General features: G+C 45.4%; 1 protein-coding gene across 1 annotated transcript in view; it reads right to left on the bottom strand.

Moving 5' to 3' along the window:
* EPB41L4B (erythrocyte membrane protein band 4.1 like 4B) overlaps positions 1–22,197 on the bottom strand; it is a 154,840-nt gene that overhangs the window by 14,504 nt on the left and 118,139 nt on the right. Inside the window, 4 exon segments of the mRNA XM_017863790.1 lie at positions 6,048–6,125; positions 8,002–8,179; positions 14,341–14,439; positions 17,793–17,860. Coding sequence (XP_017719279.1) covers positions 6,048–6,125; positions 8,002–8,179; positions 14,341–14,439; positions 17,793–17,860 — 423 coding nt within the window.

Genomic DNA, 22,197 nt, shown 5'->3' with positions numbered 1-22,197 from the left:
TTGAGACTCTCTCTGTCGCCCAGGCTGGAGTGCAGTGTCATGATCTCAGCTCACTGCAACCTTTGCCTCTTGGGTTCAAGCGATTCTCCTGCCTCAGCCCCCCAAGTAGCTGGGACTACAGGCATGCACCACCATGCCCAGCTAATTTTGTGTTTTTAATGGAGATGGGGTTTCACCATGTTGGCCAGGCTGGTCTCAAACTCCTGACCTCAAGTGATCCACCCGCCTCGGCCTCCCAAAGTGTTGGGATTACAGGTGTGAGCCACCATGTCATATTTTTTTAAGAGACAGGGTCTTGCTCTGTCACCCAGGCTGGAGTGCAGTCGTGTAATCATAGCTCATGGAAGCCTTAAAATCCTGGGCTCCAGTGATCCTCCTGCCTCAGCCTCCTGAGTAGCTGGGACTACAGACATGTGCCACCATGCCTAGCTAATATTTTAATTTTTCTTTTTTATAGAGGCAACGTCTCACTATGTTGCCCAGGCTGGTCTTAAACTCCCGGCCTCCAGAGAACCCCCACCTCCTCGGTCTCCCACAGTACTGGGATTACAGGCATGATCCATTGTGCCCAGCTGTAACATACAGTTTAGGATTTCATATATCTTGGCTCTTTGTTATCTGTGTTCAGAAAACAAACTGACTCTGTCTGACCCATAACAAGATGCATGGGCCCAGTCGTGGCATCTTGTTAATTACTGGGACACCCTGCTACTTAGCTGGAAAATACCAAACATTGTGAAAAAAGTGCCACATCCTTTGGGATATGCAGGGTTCTCCACCTTATCCTTGAATAGCACCAGGCGCCCAGCAGAGGTCAAACAGCTTGTACTGGTGAGGATGAGGTTGGTGGACAGAGGATGCTTGAGGTTAGGAGAGGGAACCACGAACAGGGTTATTTTGGGTTTCAGGGAGGGACCATTTGCTCCAGAGAACAAATATACACATCTTTTAGCTCAAGAGAGTTTCCTTAAATAGTTGATATGATCCTGCTGTGAAGAATAAAATACAGCCCCTGGGTAAGTTTCATGGAAAAATGATCAAGAAAATTGCCAGCCTCTTTTCCATCTCCAAAGTGATCTAACTCTGTCCTCTTTACAATTGTGCAGTCCTGGACAATTTCCAAAGGGCTTTTTACAACTATTATCGCACAATGGTCTTCATGATGGCCTATTTTACTATTCAAATCTGGGAGATGTAGAAATTGCGTTTGCAAAGTCTAAGTCCGTGGTTCATTTTGTTGACTGTTTCTAAATCTAGTTTTTAGTCAAGTGAATCCATCTGAATCACCTGCAGTTAACTTTTACCAGACTACTTAAAACCCTCCTGCTGTTCTCTGTGGACCTCAGGATATATCCTGCAGAAAGCTGTCTCCCCGCTGCCCTCAGGAACAGTTCCCACCACTGCCCAGGGCATCCATGCTCCAACCAGAACTAGCTACGTCAGGGACCCCAGGCCACTGGGTCTTTTCTCCTCTGATGACAGCAGGCACGCAATAGGTATTTTTTGAAGAAAATAAAAGCTGGCACAAATGACCCAGAAACATGGCCACACTGCCTAGAAGCTAAAATGTGTCCTGGCCACCAGGGTCCCAACTGAAGAACATAATGAGTGCCTTAAGGCTTTGCCCAGCATTTGACTTTCATGGTAAAGAAGTGTTGATCCATCGCACAAGCCTTTCTGATCTTTCTAAATATGCATCTGAATGGATTGAAACAAAAGAACATCCTGGGGCTCCCACACTCTGGACTGTTGGCAAGTGAGAAGGAAATAAGATAACACATGGAATTGAATGCTATTTTGAAATACCACTTAATTTTTTTCTCCTGGTATTTCCTTTCTTCCTTGGGTCTTTTCTGCAAGCAAGCAGCTACATTCTTCTGTACATGCTTGGCTTTTGAGTTCAAAATCTGACTCTCGGGGAAACAGAAAGATTCTCGGCACAGTTAAATGATGATGAAAATGTGTAAGGCTTCTTCATCATCCAGATAGGAGAAGAGATGGCTAGTTTGGCCACTAGGGAGAAAAGTCAGAGGGAAAGGGAGAAGGAGTAGACATTAGCAAGTACTGAGCAAAGGGGCCCTGTGCAACTTTCTCCTTACACTGAGGCCGGGAAGCAGGGATTGAAGAGCAGCAAGAACCAGTCCCGCCAACACCCTCAGGTAGAGCTGATGAGATGGTAAGCCCCAGGACAGGATGGCCCCAGAACAGAATGTTGTCCAACAGGTACAGAGTCACAGGTCCTGGCAGGACAGTGATCTCCACCCACCCAAAACAGCCACGAAAGAACCAAAGAGAGGCCTAGATGTATTAGTGAACCTGACATCATAGACCAAGTAGATTTCTCTCCACCTCCCTGTGTCCTAGGGAACACAGCTAAAATCACAGAAGGGGCACCCTAATTTGATTTGAGATTCAGCTTTAGCCCTGCTGGTAAAATTAAGTTCAAAATAAAAGTAAGTTATTGCAGCAGATGGAAACTCCCTTCTAACACCCAACCTGGGGCCTGTTTCTATGGCCTACACAGCCTTCCTCTGGCCAGGGCCCTGTCCTCCCTGACACATGAACTTTTGACCAACATGTCATGGCCCAGAAGGGATCTGGGTGCTAATTGGCTCTGCTTTGCAGTTGGGTGAGTGGTTCGTGAAGCATGGGGATCAGAGAGGGACGAGCCCGAGAAAGAGAGTCAAGAACACAGAAAGCATAGGTGTTGATGGTCTGTGTTACCTGGGGAGGGAAGCTAGCATGGCAGACTTGGAGTAGGGGGTGCAGGACTCTGCATTCTAGGGTCAACATCACTAATGCATCAATGTACCCTCCCCCAACTCCCCTCGTTCTATCAAAGCCAATGCCCCCAAGCACCTGCTCACATTCACACCCTAAAGAAAATAACCAACTGGAGAGCAGGTGCTGTCTTGACTCACTTGCCTCCTTCCCTTCTCACCCACGTACTCTACCTCTTGCAACCCAGGCAGAAACTCAGATCTGATTATGAACTCTGATGCAGAATCGGAAATGGAAAGACGTGAAGCTGCAAAGGTTCTAAGGCTTAAGATTGCTAAATTGAGCTACCTAATAAAAGAGCTGGGGATTAGAGCAGAAAAGGTTTGGGAAAAGGAGGGGGGAAAAGCTACAAAAGCGAAGTTGGAAAGAGTGTTTCTTTGCGGAGAGCTTGAGAATGAAAGTCCCTGGAGTCAAGCAGGAATGTAAGAGAACAGAAGAAAAGGCAGAAAGAGATCAAGATGTGTTATAGGAGGTGTTAATTTAATATTATTTAATGACTTTTTGAAAGATGCCTGTTCCAGATTGAACCTTTTTATTACTCTGGGCCCTTTGGACTGTGCTTCTTTGAAAACCACTCTACACAGAGACCAGCCACAAGTATCAAGAGTGATAAAAGTGATAAGGCTTATGCTAGTTCTTTTTTTTTTTTTTTTTTTAATTTGTTTTTGGAGATGGACTTTCGCTCTTGTCGCCCAGGCTGGAGTGCAATGGCGCGATCTCGGCTCACTGCAACCTCTGCCTCCTGGGGTCAAGTGATTCTCCTGCCTCAGCCTCCCAAGTAGCTGGGATAACAGATGTGTGCCACCACGCCTGGCTAGTTTTTGTATTATTAGTAGAGATGGGGTTTCACCATGTTGGCCAGGCTGGTCTTGAATTCCTGACCTCAGGTGATCCACACGCCTTGGCATCCTGAAGTGCTGAGGTTACAGGAATAATACCACCATGCCTGGCTTTTTTTTTTTTTTTTTTAGATGGACTCCCACTTTGTTGTCCAGGCTGGAGTGCAGTGGCGCGACCTTGGCTCATTGCAACCTCCGCCTCCCACATTCAAGCAATTCTCCTGCCTCAGCCTCCTATGTAGCTGGGATTACAGGCACATACTACCACGCCCAGCTAGGGTTATGTTAGTTCTTATAGTGTCTTGGTGGAACGTTGCTGAATGAAGGCAAGATCTCCAGTTCCCTGTCAGTCTGGCACTGGGCCTAGGGATCAGGATAGTGATGGGGCCTCAAGAGTCTCAGCTAGTAGGAGACAGGGGGCTAGAGATAGGCTGTAAGCTTGGCAAATGACTGCATGGAAAAAGTATTCACCAACGAGGGGTAATTCGCTGCCTGTGTGATGAGTAGCACCCGGGAAGTTCTGACATTCATGCCTGTAAAGGGCTGCTTCCTCTTCGGTGGGAAATGCTGACGGGAAGGCCCAGAGAGAGAGCAGCCAGAGGCAAAGGCACAAGGCTGGTGGCAAAATAACCATAGTTCATCCAGGCTGAGTCTCTTAGACCAAGGTACCTGAGCACTTCCCCTCCTCATGCTCCACTCAGCAACTCTGAGGACCAAACCTGGGCTGACAGCTTGGAGACTGTCCCAGGGCTGCACCACAGTTCAGGCTGAGACCAGGGCATCTGACCCACTTTGAGGGAGGGGACTGGCTAACAGGGAAAGAGAGAGACACATCCTGGATTGGGCCATCTGCCACTGGAATGGCAGCCCAGGGTCTAGGTTCTAGAACTCGCTTTGATACACACTTGCTATGTGACTTGGGACAAGTGTCTGCCCCTGTCTGGGCCCTGGTTTTCACATCTATATGTGAAGGACTGGATGAGATGGTCCCAACGCATTGTTCCAGCTGATAGGCTGGGGCCATTTAGTTGAGGAAACCCTGGCAAAGTCAGGCATGGGGGTTACCCTTGCCTCCCTCTACTTCTGGCTCCTTCCTCCCATGGATAAGGAAGCCCCTCTGTAGCCCTCACCCACAGCATCCAAGACATTGACTTGTGGAGGTGGGCCCGGTCCCCTGAGATAGAGATCTGTCCATCACCCTACCAACAGGTGGGAGAGCTGCTGCTTGCATTTCTGATGCTGGGGGAAGGAGATGGAGGGAATAGGACCAAAGGGAGAAGCAGGAGTCCCCTCTTCCCCTCTAGGACCCTTTGGCACTCATGGAAACAGGATTCTGAAACAAAGGAAGGTCTAGGCCCATGGTACCAAGGAAAGCCCAAAATGGAGGAAGCTCTTGCCAAAAAGCCAGAGAAGGCCTGAGTACATGCACTCATGCCTCAAAGGATGCTTTGTCCTGAGGACACACATTCACTGCACACTTCAGCTGTGAAATGTTGGCTGTGTCTCAGTGCAGTACAAGGACCTCAGCTGTCCCATGCCTGGGCAGTGAAACAGGCCTATACCCATTTCATAGCTAAGTTGGAGGTTCCCTGAGATGTGAGCAGCATGTCTTGGGGAGAGAGAATGAGCTTCCTGTTACTGAAGGGGTGCAAGCAGAGGCTGGACAGTCATTTGGCAGGTATCACCCCTCAGATCATGGCATTTCCGATTCTCTGCCAGATGCTGCTTCCTTTCTAATTTCAGCTTATTTGGTTCAAACAAAGAAAAGACCATTTAAATGTATCAGTAATTAAATCTACAAGCTGGACCTGCAACACAATGATCCCTAAGGGAATCTCATCACTCTTGTCAAAGCCACCATGTATTCTTTTTGGAAACTGACCCTAATTCTCAGACCCATCAGGCCCTTTACTTGTCCCCTGAGAAGCGTTTCTCACCTGCAGGAGTCCCAAAAGGGCTGCCATCCCTAAGGTGAGACCTGTATGCAGAGGATAGAAGATGGCAGGAGGTGCGAGGGGCCTGGAAAGCTGGAATGTGGCCTTGAGCCAGTGCTTCAGACCAGATGGATCAGCAGAAGCAACAGCAAGAGATTCCCTATGGGTGGGCATGCAGGGCGCAGTTCAGGAAGCCAAGAAGCCAAGACCAAAACATAGAGGAGCCCTATAACTCTCAAAGTGCAGTAGACAGGCACGGGCAGGACCCCCACAACTACCTTCAGAGCAAAGGGAGCACCCTTTCCTCCCTCAAGGGCTCTAGAGGTGGAGGGACCCACAGTGCCTGCCCCCTGGATGAAAGCTGATCCCTGAGCCTCCAGGACAAGAGGAAGAGGCTCCTCAACAGCAATGCCCACCTCTGTCCATCCGTCCCTCTGCCAAGATGTTTCTATGGTCTGTGGCTTTTCTGGTTTTAGCAAAATAGGAAGTTTACCAGAGGAGTGGCTTCTGTGAAATCCATCAGAAGATCACCCGGCTCCAGGGTAAAGGCACCTCCTCGGTCAGAGGGGCTCTAGGGAGATAGACAAAAACACCCCCGGTTAGAGACAGCACTGCGTCAATGATGAAGTTCACCAGAAAAGACAGACAGAGGTTCCCAGCCTCTCCTCTACACTGATCTCATTAGCGTGACAATCCCCTTGTATTTCCCTGGCCAAGCAGTATATCCAATGCTGAGACTGCACCCCAATTTTTTCATTGGTAGAAGTAGACATGATGTGGGGAGCTGTCCCTTTCAGAGCTGCAGGCAACTTTTCTTAAGTGCTCTTAGTGCTGTTTGACTGGTCTTTTGGAGGAAAAACACTTGAAAGAGTCCTCTGAATATACAAAGAGAGCGCAAAGACTTTGTCCTAGATTAAGAGGATCAAATCCAGGGTCCTCCAGGAGCTAAACTGATCTGCACATTAAGAGCAATGGTCTTCATGGCAGATGATGGCACGTGGAATATTATGTTGCTTGTTTTTGGAAAACGTTTTGTTCTCCTGCTCTGGGGTCTTAGCTGCATGGATGGCCTCGAGGTCTTTTAAGGTAGAAAAAATAAGTCCCATCAACGTGGTGCAAGCAAGGCCCCAAAGAGAGAGATGGCCAGGAGAGGGAGCCCTGTGGCCTTTGGTAGGATGCCACTTGCATCCCCTCCACACCACCCCAACTCCCTTCTGTTTTGTAAATGTTTCTTTCAGCCTGGTTTTAACCACAGTGTGGGATATGTGATAGGAGCCTGTGTCCACACCTGAGACAAAGTTGTACAGGGGGCTCCACACAGTGGAGGATAATCCAGGCTGAGATGCCAAGAGGTGATCTATAGAGAAGCAGAGAACCTCGGGCTTGGCCAGTCGCTTGCTGAGTGCTCCAGCCAGGTTTCTGTGCAGAACACCTAAGCAGAGATATTTCCAGAGACACCTAGGGAAGGGACCAGGTGAAAGACTGGCCTTGGTAATGCAGGAGGTGGCCCTGGACCATTATTCTTTAGCTGTCACCAGGAATTGTGATCCCTGAACCTGCAAAAGCCTCAGGCATCCAGTTTGCGTGAGCACTTTAACCTCCACCGGAGCTGACGCCAGCGAGGGCAAGATAGCAGATCTTATTCCCGTTTTTAAGAGGAAGAAACTGAGGCCTGAAGAAATAAAAGTTTTGGAAGTGAGTGCTGTGGCTTATGAATGGAAGAGCTGAGAACAGCGTCTGAAGCTCCGGTCTTGCCTTCAGGGCACCTGCCTCATGCACACACCTTTTCTCCAGGTAGTTGCACAGACCACTGCAACCTCTGACTTGTATCCACTTGGATAGCAATAGGTTCAACTGTATTTGGACCAGTTGCCACAGAGTGATTGTAGCTAGAGGTCTCTCAAAGAAAACCAGGAAAAATATCTTGTGTAAAGCCTTTGTCATAGCCCGTTCACATCTCAGGCAATTTCCTGAAATTTCAAACCAGCAAATGGAAAACTATTTTCTATTTTCAAACTACGAATACCAGCTATATGACATAAGGAAAGGGATGGGGATACTTCTGTTTTTGCTTCTCCAAACTGTTCACTATGGTTGGGGGGAATCATTTCTCTCTATCTTCACAGTGGACTAATCGCTTATTATAGAGATGAGATTCTAAATGAAAATTGCCCTCAAAAATCTCTTACATTGCAATTAAAGTACAATGAACCTGATTTTATATTTCACTTATTCTCTCGCAAACAGTTGGTTTGTATTTTGGGGTCAAGTTATATAAAAACATGTTCTGGTTGTTGCTGTTGTTTTATGAGTACACACAACTGATTATGCAAAATTTAAATTTGATTATGCAAAAATGAAATACATGCACCAGATGCTACTCAGTAAATTGATACTGAACTCCCAGCAAGTGTGGCTGCTTGCCAGGGCTTTCCACCCCACACTACCTTGGCCCCGGGGGACAGCTGGCCTTTGCCTTCTGACTTGTGAGGCGAGCTGACATTCTGGACCTTGGGAGACGGCAGCGGCACGGAGACTTGTGTGGCGGCAGTTGTGGTGTTTGTGGTTGTAGCCGTGGTCACTCCCACTGCCTCGGCCAGGTCTGGAGGGAGGTCGTCTTCATCACTGCGGTTACTAAAAGCACATGAAGCTCTGCTCATTACAATAATAAACAGGCTGTGAGGAGTGGACAGAGGATGGGCAGGGGTGGGAAGACCAGGGATGGGGACCGGGGGTTCCCAAACAGATGTCCACCAGATGTCCAGCTTGCAGGATCCAATACTCTTTTTTGCCAAAACAAATTTGGGCTGAATTTTCTGTCATTTGCCAGGGTATTGTTTTGTTTTGTTTTGGTGGTAAAATATACACAATATGATATTTATCATTTTAACTGTTTATAAATATAAAATTCAGTGGCATTAAATGCATTCAAAATATTGTGCAACCATCGCCACTATCCGTCCCCAAAACTTTTTCATCAGTGACAACAGAAACTCTGTATTGATATTGAACAATAACTCCCCAAGCCCCTCCCTGCAGCCTCTGGTAACATCAATGCCACTTTCTGTCCCAATGAATTTGCCTGTTCTAGGAACCTCACGTAAGTGGAATCACACACTCTGTGTTCCTCTGTGTCTGGCTGATTTCAGTCACCATAATATTTTTAAGGTTCATCCACATTGTAGCATATATCAAAATTTCGTTTCTTTTTATGATACAAAATTCCATTATACGGATATACCACATTCTGTTTATCCATTCATCTGTTGATGGACACTTGGCTTGTTTCCACTCTTTTGGCTATTATAAATAATGCTGCCATGAACACGGGTGTACAAACATCTGTTTCACTCTCTGCTTTAAGGGTGGTGAAGGGGACTCCAGGCCACTGTCCCTAAGGATCTGCTGTGTACAGCTTCTGGAGCCACCCTTGCATAGGGGTTGTAATTTAGAATGATGGCTGAGCTCAAGAATGTAGATACGAGACCCATGACAGACAGGCACCAATGCAGGCTGTGCAGAGTCACTGGTAAGGCCTCAGCCCAGCACGGAGGCATGTGGGAACACGAGGCCAGGGGACACAGCTGCAGTGCAGATGGGGTTGACTGAGGGGTTCCTGAGAGGTTTTAGATTATTCTGCGTATGGAGAAGCCTCAAGGGAAGGACTTAGGATTCATTACTAAAAAGGGGAAAAGGTGAGAATTGAGTAAGTATGTGGAAAAATTAATAATACACCAAGTATTTGGATCCACATAGATGACACAGGTCAGAAGGGTTATGCGTTCATTCACCCACTCAATTTTCACGCCGACCCTGTCTATTACTATCTCCATTTTTCAGAGAATCAGATGATATTTAGCAGCTGATTGTGAAATTATTTGTTCAAGGTCGCATAGCTGGTTAAGTGGAGGAGCGGGGTTAAAATTTCTTTTTACCTCATTTAAAAAATTATCACCTCAAGAGCATAGTTATTAGTATTTAGTTTTATATAAAAGGTCATTTAAGGCCAGGCGTGGTGACTCACGCCTGTAATCCCAGCACTTTGGGAGGCCCAGGTGGGTGGATCATGAGGTCAGGAGATCGAGACCATCCTGGCTAACATGATAAAACCCCGTCTCCACTAAAAATACAAAAAATTAGCCAGGTGTGGTGGTGGGTGCCTGTAGTCCCAGTTACTGGAGAGGCTGAGGCAGGAGAATGGTGTGAACCCAGGAGGCGGAGCTTGCAGGGAGCTGAGATCGTGCCACTGCACTCCAGCCTGGGCGGCAGAGTGAGACTCTGTCTAAAAAAAAAAAAAAAAAAAGTCATTTAAAATAAAACAACAGCTCATTTTCACAGAAGAGAGTCAACTGATGCTGTCTAAAATCAAAAAAGACTCCAAATTCATAATGGTTTTTATCTTTTGTCTTAGTTTAGATCTTATGGCCAAGAAGCATACCTAAAATTCAGCAAGTCTTCCAGTTTTACCTGTTTCTAAGGTAAACTCATGATAAAGTCACAGAACAACACTTTAATAAGTACAATTTTACATACAGAATGATTTTTTGAAGTTGTTTCTTTCTAATTTAACAATATATAAGCATAGAAACTCGTCTAATGTAACAGTCATCAACTATGAACCCTGGTTATTTTTGATTCTGGGAAATTGGCTACTTTTCTATCTTGCCTATTTACTTTTTTTCCCCTTTCTTTCTTTTTTTAAATTAACTTATACTTTATTATTTAATTAAAAAATTTAAAATACGAAATGCTTCACAAATTTGCATGTCCACCTTGCGCAGTGGGGCTATATTAATCTCCGTATGGGTCCAATTTTAGTATATGTGCTGCCAAAGTGAGCGCTATTGAATTTTTTTTAGACTTTTACGCTATGTTTAAATAAACAGTGAAGTTATATTTCTGGAAAAAAATAAAATAGCTCATCATTTTGTAAACATCCTAGCTGGTATGCATAAAAAATGACACTTTTGGCTGGGCACAGTGGCTCGTGCCTGTAATCCCAGCACTCTGGGGGGTCAAGGCGGCCAATTGCTTGAGCACAGGAGTCTGAGACCAGCCTGGGAAACATGGTCTGGTCTTGTCTCTACAAAAAATACAAAAATTAGCCAGACGCGGTGGCACGCACCGGTAGTCTCAGCTTCTCAAAAGGCTGAGGTGGGAGGATCACCTGAGCTGAATCACCTGAGGCTGCAGTAGGCTGTGATCAACCACTGCACTCCAGCTTGGGCAACAGCTGGAGGCCTTGTCTCCCAAAAAAAAAAAAAAAAAAATCTTTTCGCCTGCCTCAGACTGCTGCAGAGCCCCTCTACTTCTCCCTTCTCACTGCATGCACCGGCCACAGTTTCCCTCCTTGTCATATTTCCAGGAAATAATGTGGCTGAGATTTTTGTTTGTACCTTTAAAAGCAGTGGTTCGAAGACTTGTTCACAGCACCTGAATGTTACAATGCTTTTGATGGAGCCACCTAAAATCCGACTACACCTTATTCCAGCCTAGGAACTGGAAATATTACAACAGCCAAAAGGGTGATGTGCGCACACTAATCTGTATCTCAAAAATGATGATGCAAAAAATATTTTCCAGAAAATCAGAAATCTGAGTTTTCCCATTTATATTCCTTGATCACGTGCCAACTTTATCAATATCAAAGAGTTAAAGAGATGGGCAAAGGTTGGACATGGTGGCTCATGCCTGTAATCCCAGCACTTTGGGAGGCTGAAGCGGGCGGATCACCTGAGGTCAGGAGTTCGAGACCAACCTGGCCAACATGGTGAAACCCCATCTCTACTGAAAATACAAAAATTAGCTGGGCACGGTGGTGCACACCTATAATCCCAGCTACTCAGGAGGCTGAGGCAGGAGAATCACGTGAACCTAGGGGGCGGAGGTTGCAGTGAGTTGTGACTGCGCCATTGCACTCCAGCCTGGGTGACAGAGTGAGACTCCACCTCAAAAAAATTTAAAAAATATATTAAAAAAAAGATGGGTAAATGAGTGGTAATCAGTGTCAAGGATTCGATAACTCTTTATGGGACAATAACATGGGGAAAATTTCATCCATGAATGTTGCTATTTTCTACCAATGGGGAAAACGCTGCCATTCTTTGATTTTCAAAGCAGAATACTTTGGGACAGCTTAAGAAATACACATGTAAAGTTCAAGGTTTGAAAAAGAGTGTCCTTAAAAGAGGCAGTTTGATTAGCTGGGCACGGTGGCATGCACTTGTAGCTACTTGGGCTACTTGGGAGGCTGAGGCTGGAGAATCTCTTGAACCCAGGAGGCGGAGGTTGCAGTGAGCTGAGATTGTGCCACTGCACTCCAGCCTGGGCAACAGAGTGAGACTCTGTTTAAAAAAAAAAAAAAAAAAAAAAAGAGTGACTTTGGTGAGTTAGTGAAATTTTCTTTCCTTCTAGGTTATATATCAGACAGTCATTGTTTCAAATGTGATTATATCTCTCAAATGAGTGATAATAACATTTTGAGTTTCAAAATGTAAAAGGAATGGCAAGTTCTGCCAGCTGTATCCTCGAGGGAAGCAAACTGTTATGGCTTAATTGTCCGCCAGGGATCATTAGGACTGTTAATTATTTGAACTTTACTTGTTTGGGCTTTCGTGGGAAATGCAGCTGACCAGAAGTTTCTATGAAGGATAATGAGGTGGGAAATGTCTCCCTTAATATCTCCCATACATGTATCTTTTCCTTTTCACAGCTACAAATGGCAGACCTGAGACAGCTGTTAGAGAATTGCATCCAGAATCCCGTTTTCTGTCCTACATTTTGCACTCTGGGTACTCCCTAAACTCCAACTTTCCTCAGAAGCTTCCAGGTCCTAGAGAAGAAAGAAAGGGCACCTCATCCTATGGCCAGGGCATTGGGGCTTTACCCACATTCTCTCATGTTAAGCCCCACAAAACTCCTCAGAGGCAGGTATTATCTCACCCATTTTACAGAGGAAGGAAAAGAGGATCACAGAGTCATTTTTCCAAGAGCTTACAGCTGTAAACTAGCCAGGGGCCTGACAGAAGCCTTTCCAGCCCCAAAGTCCCCATGCTTTCCATTTGTCCAGAGATCTCCCTGCAGTTACTCTCTGACCAATGACACATCTAGGCACAGTACCCACGCCATAGCTAAGGTCAAGAAATGGGAACTACAAGCTGGGCGCGGTGGCTCACGCCTGTAATCCTAGCACTTTGGGAGGCCGAGGCGGGTGGATCACTTGAGGTCAGGAGTTCAAAACCAGCGTGGCCAACATGGTGAAACCCCGTCTCTACTAAAAATACAAAAAAATTAGCTGGGTGTGGTGGCAGGTGCCTGTAATCCCAGATACTTGGGAGGCTGAGGCAGGAGAATTGCTTGAGCTCTAGAGGTGAAGGTTGCAGTGAGCCAAGATTGTGCCACTGCACTCCAGCCTGGGTGACAGAGTGACAGAGCAAGACTCTGTCTCAAAAAATAAAAAAGAAAAAAGAAAGAAAAGAAAAAAGGAAAAAGAAATGTGAACTACCATTGTGATAATTACTACAATTATTACTAGTACTCACCACCCTGACTACGGAAGTTATCTTTCTGCTTTGGATTATAATTATTTGTGACTCTTGTCTTTCCCTCCAGTAAACTGTGACTCTTTGGATGGGAATTGTCAAAGTCACTTTACTATTCCCCAACGATGCCTAGAACAGTCAGGTGCACATGGACTCTGGTGATTCTGGGACACTTTGGGAAATGGCGCCTCCTACAGGTGTCAAAGCTCAGTGATCAGCTTTGGCTCTGTTGACAGACGGGGCTGCCTTTTCATGGATATGCCGCGGAAAGCAGCTTCTGATGTGGCTTGCAATGATCCCCAACCTACTATTCACGCCCCTGTGTAATCCCTCCCCTTGAGTGTGTGCTGGACACAGGGATTTGCTTCTAATGAACAGAATATGGCAAAAGTGATGGGGGCTGAGCACAGTGGCTCACACCTGCACTTCGGGAGGTTGAGGCAGGCGGATTACTTGAAGTCAGGAGTTCTAGACCAGCCTGGCCAACATTGTGAAACCCCGTCTCTACTAAAAATACAAAAATCAGCCAGGCGTGGTGGCTCACACCTGTAATCCCAACTACTTGGGAGGCAGAGGCAGGAGAATTGCTTGAACCTGGGAGGTGGATTGCAGTGAGCCAGCATCACACCACCGCACTCCAGCCTGGGTGACAGAGCAAGACTTTGTCTCAAAAAAAAAGAAAAAAGTGATGGGATGTCAGTTCTGTGCATAGGTTACAAAAGACTGTGCCTTTGCCTTGCTGGCACTCTCTCTGGCTCTTCTTGTGTGCTTTCTCTAAGGGAGAAAGCTGGAGAGTGCTTTCTCAGTGACTACAGGCTGAGGGCAACCTCTGTCCAACAGTCCTTGAGGACCTGATCCCTGTCAGCAACCGTAAGAATGGGCCTGCAGATGAGACCGCAGCCCTGACACCTTGAATGCAGCCTTGTAAGAGCCCCTGATACAGAAGACCCAGCTAAGCCATGCCCCAACCCCCACTCCACAGGAACTGTGAGATGATAAAGGTGGATTGTTTTAAGACACTAAGTTTGGGAGTAATTTATTACACAGTAGTCAACAATGAATCCCTATGCCAACTATGGAAGGTTTTCAGGGAGAAAGGGCTAGTCTCATTGTTACCTAAATTGGAAATAAATGGAATTTGGGGGCTGCTCCCTGGGACTAGTCAGAGGGGCTAAGAAGCATTTGTACCTAAACATTTAGTCATCGTAGTTGTTTTAATTGAAAAAGTTGCAGTACAGAACTCACAAACTATACTGTCTTGTTAACTTCCTCACTCGGGGAGGCTTGATTTCCGGCTTTTCCGCAGCTGGCTGGGCAGTTTCCACACGAATAGGAATAGGACTTCTAGAGACACACCGAAAAAACAGAACAATACCATCAAAAAAGGTTTATGGTCTTGTTTTAGCTATAGGGACTGCTTTCTCAGTTAATGTACACCTTAATAACATTGATAGTCAAGAAATCCATTTCTTTGCCTTCTTGAATTCTACTCTACTTAGTTAATAATTATAATTATTTTTTAAAACCATAGAAAATCCAAACAGTAAGAAAAAAAACTATAGGGAAAATATAGCAAGTGGGGGAACTAAACATAATTGAGGTACCAAATAAAATTTCTCTGCCCCAAAATAGTCACCCCTGCCCCCCAATATGAGGGGTGAACCAGATTGAGGGTTTGGCTCATAACCAGGTTTTGCCAGTAAAATGAAGAGAAAACTATGGATAACCTGTTTTTAATTCCAAGTAATCTGGTAGCTATTCTATTTTAAACATAGCACAGACTATTTGCTTTTTTTAAAAAAAAAAAGATAAAGAACCATACTATACTTTATGTGAAAAATGCATAATCAGAAGACCTTTAGGACTTGCTGTAACACATTTTAATTCCGTGTTTTGTGAAAATGCTAAAATTAAGTTTCATTTTATCTTTATTCAAGAATTTATTTCCGGTAACCAATGGACCCTACTCAAAATAGTAATTTTAAGGAAAATGTTTAATGCATTTTTGTAGTGGTCATGACTAATTTTATTTTTTAAAAAATCAGTTCATTACCTCCTAGGACCAACAAGGCATTAAAACAAGTTGAGGTCCTTGAAAGGGGCCCCTGGCAAGTCAACTGACACTTCTGGGTCAGTGCTCAGTATGGTGATAAGTACGTGGCCAGGGCCTAATAAATGCATGTTGAGGCCGGGCGCAGTGGCTCACACCTGTAATCCCAGCACTTTAGGAGGCTGAGGCAGGCGGATCACTTGTGGTCAGGAGTTTGAGACCAGCCTGGGCAACATCATAATACCCATTTCTACAAAAAGTACAAAATTAGCCAGGTATGGTGGAGCGTGCCTGTAGTCCCAGCTACTCAGGAGGCTGAGGTGGGAGGATCACCCGAGCCCAGGAGGTTGAGGCTGCAATGAGCCATGATTATGCTACCCACTGCAGCCTGGGTGACAGAGTGAGACCCTGTCTCAAAAAAAAAAAAAAAAAAAAAAAGTATGTTGAATAAACACATGAATGAGAAAATAGAGGATTTGAGTCAACTCATCCTACACTCATGGTTTCCTCAAGCTGCGGCTCCAGAGTAAAGGGAACATGGTCCCTGGAAGAATGTAGTCTATTGGGGGAACACATGAATTTGCTTGGGTGGAACAGTCAGCATCAGGGAAAGCTATGCAGAGGAATTTCCTCTTTCCAGATGGAGCGAAGGCCACAAAGATGAGAGGCAGAGTGGAGACCGGGCTGAACGCAGGGCACTAGAACTACTGTCTGGTGAGGTCTCAGTGGAAGAGCAGAGGGTTTTGACTGGAGGGAAAGTTGAGGCCAGTTCATACGGGGCCTCAGGCTGAGGAGTCTACACTGAAGGCAATGGACCTCAACTCTCTAAAGGTGTTAAGCAAAGGAGTGGCATAGTCAGATTTGCATTTTAGAAAGGTCCTTAGAACAATGAAGAGGACCCTGGTGAAAGGGAGGATAGAAGCATCTTAGAGGATCGTTGGCAGCAGTAAGCCCGGAAGACAATGAGGGCTCAAGGTATAGTCAAGAGGAGTAGAGGATGGATGTGGAAGGTAAAATGAAAGTCAAATTGCCAGGACTTGGTGACCAATTAGATGAGGGAATAAGGTAGGAGAAAAGCAAGGACTCCCAGTTTGCAGGCCTGGGTGAGGGGTAGGTAATAATACCATTGACTAACAATGGAAACCAGGTCAAGGTTAGTAGGGTGGAGTAGGAAGAGATGAATTAAGTTTTTGAAAAGCTCTGGAGGCAGCTGGGTATGTATCTCAGGAGTAAGACAAATTTATGCCAAGAACACAGATTGGGAATCATAAGGTGATATAGAGAAATGCTAGCTTTTATTTTTGGCATCAAGTATAATAATTCCCCAGAGCAGTGGTTCTAGATCACCTAGGTGCCTGTTAACATGATGATTCTTGTCTCTACTGGCACCCACCAAACCCCCACCACACACATTCACACGAAGGATCCAAAAGGTCTGGAGTAGGACCCAGGAGTCTGTGTTTTTAAGAAGAGACTCTGATGCAGTGGTCCTTGGACCCATTTTGGGAAACTACCCTAAGGAGACCCTGCTGGTGTTAGTAAACCACTGGGTGGCAGTGAGGCCACTGCCACCATGCCAAAAGGAAAGAGTTCCTGTTCTCTGTGAGATCAGGGGAGGAAGGGTTTCCTCTGGGTTTGGGGTGGTGGTGGCCTGGAAGCTTTAAAGAACAAGTGTAGGGGATGGGAGGAGGGTGGATGATGAGAAATTACTTAATGGGTACAATGTATTTTTATTTGAGTGATGGATATTCTAAAAGCTCAGACTTCACTACTGTGCAATCTATGCACAGATCCAACTTACACTTGTGCCCCATACATTTATACAAATAAAAAATAGGCTAGGTGCGGTGGCTCACACCTGTAATCTCAGCACTTTGGGAGGCCGAGGCGGGTGGATCACTTAAGTCAGGAGTTCAAGACCAGCCTGGCCAACATAGTGAAGCCCTGTCTCTACTACAATTACAAAATTTTGCTGGGAACAGTGGTGCATACTTGTAATCCCAGTTACTTAGGAGGCTGAGGCACAAGAATCGCTTGAACCTGGGAGGCAGAGGTTGCAGTGAGCCGAGATCGCACCACTGCACTCCAGCCTGGGCAACAGAGGGAGACTCTATCTTAAAAAATAAATAAATAAATAAATAAATAAATAAATAAATAAATAAATAAAAGTTTTTAAAGGAACATATGTGGCCCCAGCACTGGCAAGAAGCTCAGCAGGCAGGGCACATCAATGGGCTAAGGGAAGCTGGGCCAAGGCCAACCTGAAGTTGCGAGCAGAAGCCAGGTCGTGAAGGGCCTCCTGCACTCTGTTAAAGAGTTGGGATTCCATTCTGAGCGTAAACGGAGCCTTTAAAGGACTTTAAGCGAGGGGACGGCAAGGTGAAGTTCACATGCTTGAGTGACAACCTCAAGTGATTGATTTCTTTGTTAACGCAGCAGGCAGAGATATTAAAACTGAGAAAAGCAGCATTTTTGAGGCTTGCAGAAAGTTGGTTAAGCCAGTCTTTTTTTCATCTCTTTGGGCTCGTATTCTCTGTTTTATTTGTCCTCTGATTTTATCAGCTAATGCCCTCACAAGCAATGTTTCAAGGATAATGTCGATGATATAGAGAATATCATTTCCCCATTCAGACAAGGAGCAACAGACCTTACATTAGCGTCCTGAAGACTGGATTTCTTATTGATATTTACAAACATTGATTCCTCTTTTCCACCCTGTTAAAGAAAGTATTCAGGTTAGTCAAAACTGAATATGTTGGCATGCAAAAAATGTTTTCAAGTCTCTTACATTCAAAAGATTACAGAAATTGGCAAGTGGACCAAAGAGGTAGTTCACCAAGTATTCAATCAATAGAGAATCTTGCTCTGGTGTTTATATATGTTAACAAAAAATGTTTTCTTGAGTAATGGGATTAAGACAATCATTCAGATGCAATCAATTCTTGCATTCATGCTTTTATTGAACACCTGCTATGTGCCAACTCATGCTTGAATTAGAAAGGGAGAGTGTGGGAAAAGCCAAACCCGCAGTTTAATCCCTCACCTCACAGTTTAGGTCAGGAATAATAATCAGCTCTATGTTCACATAGCACTTACAGTTTACAAATGAATTTGGAATCTGTCCTTTCACATCAGCATAACAACCATAACAGCTTGGCAGGAATCACGTCATATGATTTTGAGAGAAACCTTGTCCTCCTCCTTCTGATGAGTCCCACAAAGAATGGTGGGGGAAGAAGAGACACCCACTCAGCCAGCCAGGCCAGCTGACCACACACGAGTGGTCAATGGAACATGCAGAGGCCTGCAGCCCTGACGCCCATCACAACATGCAGAGCTCGGCCTCTGTTCTAAATAGATGTTGAGCAAAGATTTCAAGCCCATTGGCTTGGAGGACATGGCATTATTATCCTGTCAAGATTGCTCACATATAGATCCAGTCTTACATCCTAATCACAGCTTTTTTAATCTTTGTTTTTGATTTTTTATTTCTTGGGACAGGGTGTGTTCTCTTGCCCAGGCTAGAGTGCAGCAGCATGATCACAGCTCACTGCAGCCTTGACCTCCTGGGCTTAGTCAATCCTCCTGCCTCAACCTCCAGAGTAGCTGTGACTACGGGCTCACACCACAATGCACAGCTAATTTTTTTCATTTTTTTTTTTGTAGAGACAAGGTTTCGCCATGTTGCCTAGGCTGGTCTTGAACTTCTGGGCTCAAGCGATCTGCCCACCTTGGCCTCCCAAAATGCTGGAATTACAGGCATGAGCCACCACACCCAGCCAAAGCCTTTTTTTTTTTTTAGACGGAGTCTTGCTCTGTCACCCAGGCTGGAGTGCAGTGGCGAGATCTCGGCTCACTGCAAGCGCCACCTCCTGGGTTCACACCATTCTCCTGCCTCAGCCTCCTGAGTAGCTAGGATTACAGGTGCCCGCCACCATTCCCGGCTAATTTTTTGTAGTTTTAGTAGAGACGGGGTTTCACTGTTTTAGCCAGGATGGTCTTGATCTCCTGACCTCGTGATCTGCCCGCCTCAGCCTCCCAAAGTGCTGGGATTACAGGAGTGAGCCACTGCACCTGGCCCCAAAGCCTTTTTTAAGAGTTAGCAACAGATAGTACCATTGGTCTGTTTGACTTCTGCTTCCTTTCCTTATACTCTCACTGTGCACTGATGCCAACAGGGGATTAACACTTAAACCCCTAGCAGTGTACTTGGCTGTGCATCAACCTCCTCTCCCTCCATCACAACCCCTCGAAACCCTCTAAACCATGAATTCCCAAAGCACGCTTCTGTGTTCCTGTGAATTTCAGTTCTACAGATAACAGTAGGAGCTACTTTACAAAGTGTTCTATGGCCAGTTAGGTGTGAAAGAAAGTAAAACAGGCTTCTTTCCTGCAGGACTTTTCAGAGCCTATAAGAAGCTGATGTGCACTGGGACTGTCCCATGGGATTTCGTGTGCAGCATTTCCAGAATTATCAGGGAGCATCCTGTGGGGCTTGTGTTCCTTACAACATCTTGGGAAACACTGCTGTCAAATTACTGACTTCACATTCCCCTGCTTTCTTCCTGCTTTCATGCCCTTCCACTATGTCTTTTTGGCTAGGAAATGTGTTCTTACCTATTTCTCATCGCTTCCCTATACTTTACAAAATGGAATATTTTCGATATACTGCACTTCTCCAATGGAGCAGAAATATGGGTCCTCCACAGATAATACCTGCAGCATGGGGTTATTGGGAATACGTTACAACTTTCTAATGTAGATAATTACAGCTTTGTAAATTGCAAAATATGTGTCAGTTTTGTTTGTTCTGTGAGAGTATAAAAATGGCATACCCGAAATCAATGAATGTAGACTGAAAATAAAGAATTTGTGACTATAACCTTGATATTCCTGAGTTTGTGATGCGAAATAAACCCGACCATCCTCTAAAAAGGGCAACCACTGTTATCTGTAAGTAATCAGTGCCCCCAGCAATTTCATCACTCCACAACTGTGACCATTGCTGTCAATATCTCAGCAGTGGCAGAGCAAGGCATCGCACCAGGTACTCTGCACAGATCATCTCACGTAATCTTCACAATAACCTGATAGATGTTGTTATCTCCATTTTCACATGAGAGAATTAAGGCCCAGAAAGGTTGACAAACAAGCTTAAGGTGACATTCCTGATCAATCATAGATCAAAGTTCAAAGTCAGACCATCTGACTTTGAAACTTGTGTTCTACATCTTACTGCCTCCTGTTTATATCATAACCCCCAAATAAAAGACATTTTGTAAGCTTTCTCTTGACTTTCATGGTATGTTCTGGAAGGACCTAAATTATTCAGATTGCTACATATATAAATGGAAATAATAATAGAAGAGATTACTGAGTATTTACTTTATCCTTGGCAACATAAGCATATACATTAGGTTTATAAGGAATGAAGAAGATAACTTTTAACATTTATTTCTTATTTTTTATTTAATTAATTCATTTGTTTATTTTTTGTGAGATGGAGTCTTGCTGTGTTGCCCAGGCTAGAGTGCAGTGAAGCAATCTCTGCTCACTGTAGCCTCCACCTCCTGGGTTCAAGCAATTCTCCTGCCTCAGCCTCCCGAGTGGTGGGAAGATAGGCATGCACCGCCACACCTGGCTAAGTTTTGTATTTTTAGTAAAGACAGGGCTTTGCCATGTTGGCCAGACTACTCTCAAACTCCTGGCCTCAAGTGATCCACCCGCCTTGGCCTTCCAATGTGCTGGGACTACAGGCATGAGCCACTGTGCCCAGCTGAAGAAGACAGTTATATATTTTTCTAATGAAATCATGGACTGCAGCTTTTTATATTTCCAGGACAAGGATGGTAAGTGGGCTTCTACCTGAGTGCCAAATCTGATCAACAGGTGGTACCTCCTTGGAATACCCACCATGCAGAAAATGATTCTGAGGCTGCATTTAGGGTCACAGGGAAAGAGTCATGGTCCACCGGGACACCTGTTACGAGTTCAAATGGGAGAATTTATGGCAGCTATTAAACTAGCAACTTTTAACTCCAAGTCCACCTGCCAAACATCTATTTTATGGAGCTGGCCCAAGGGCCTGCAAACCTCAGGTCTGCTTTGCCAGTTGACTCCATGATAGGTTCTGTCCATATGGGGCGCTCGTGGAAGGAATGTGCTCCTTCCTGTCTGCTGTCTGCTTCCTGCTCCTGCGAGTCACCCCAGCCTTGCTGCTTCATGTGGGCAGCAGCAGTTCCTCCTGCAGTCACAGCTGAATACAATTTGCAGACAATTTTCCAACACTGGCAGATCCAGCTGCATAGTGTCCACCTCAGACATATCAGCACCAGCCAGCTGATGTCCCCTCCTCAGTCTGAGTCCAGGCCCCATAGGCATGTCTTAAGAGCTCAGAAATGCCAGCGCCAGGCACAGTGACCCCTGCTTAGAAGTCTGAGTTTAGTCTCCACAGGGTTTCTCCTTCAAATATCTAAATTTTAATGTTGACAGCATCTCTGTTCCCTCCGCTGTAGGGATGGAAAGTGCTGCCTCCAGTTACTATCTCTGGCACCTTAGAGTAGTGTGACCCAAAATGTGGTCCTGTGGGCTTGTTAGAAATGCATATTCAGGCTGGCACAGTGGCTCACGCCTGTAATCCCAGCACTTTAGGAGGCTGAGGGGGCAGGATTGCTTAAGTCCAGGAGTTCAAGACCAGCCTGGCCAACATGGTAAAACCCTGTCTCTACAAACAGTACAAAAATTAGCTAGATGTGGTGGCGCATGCCTGTAGTCCCAGCTACTTGGGAGGCTGAGGCAGGAGGATTGATTGAGCCTGTGAGGTTGAGGCCGCAGTGAGCCATGATCCCACTACTGCAGCCCAGCCTTCACAACAGACTGAGACAGGAAAAAAAAAAGGAAAGAAGAAAGAAAGAAAGAAAGAAAGAAAGAAAGAAAGAAAGAAAGAAAGAAAGAAAGAAAGAAAGAAAGAAAGAAGGAAGGAAGGAAGGAAGGAAGGAAGGAAGGAAGGAAGGAAGGAAGGAAGGAAGGAAGGAAAGAAAGGAAAGAAAGAA

This window comes from Rhinopithecus bieti, unplaced genomic scaffold (assembly GCF_001698545.2).
Source record: "Rhinopithecus bieti isolate Rb0 unplaced genomic scaffold, ASM169854v2 scaffold_73599, whole genome shotgun sequence".
In the NCBI taxonomy this organism is placed as follows: domain Eukaryota; kingdom Metazoa; phylum Chordata; class Mammalia; order Primates; family Cercopithecidae; genus Rhinopithecus; species Rhinopithecus bieti.
Note: the sequence above shows the minus strand (reverse complement) of the source record. Positions and strands in the feature narration are given on the sequence as shown.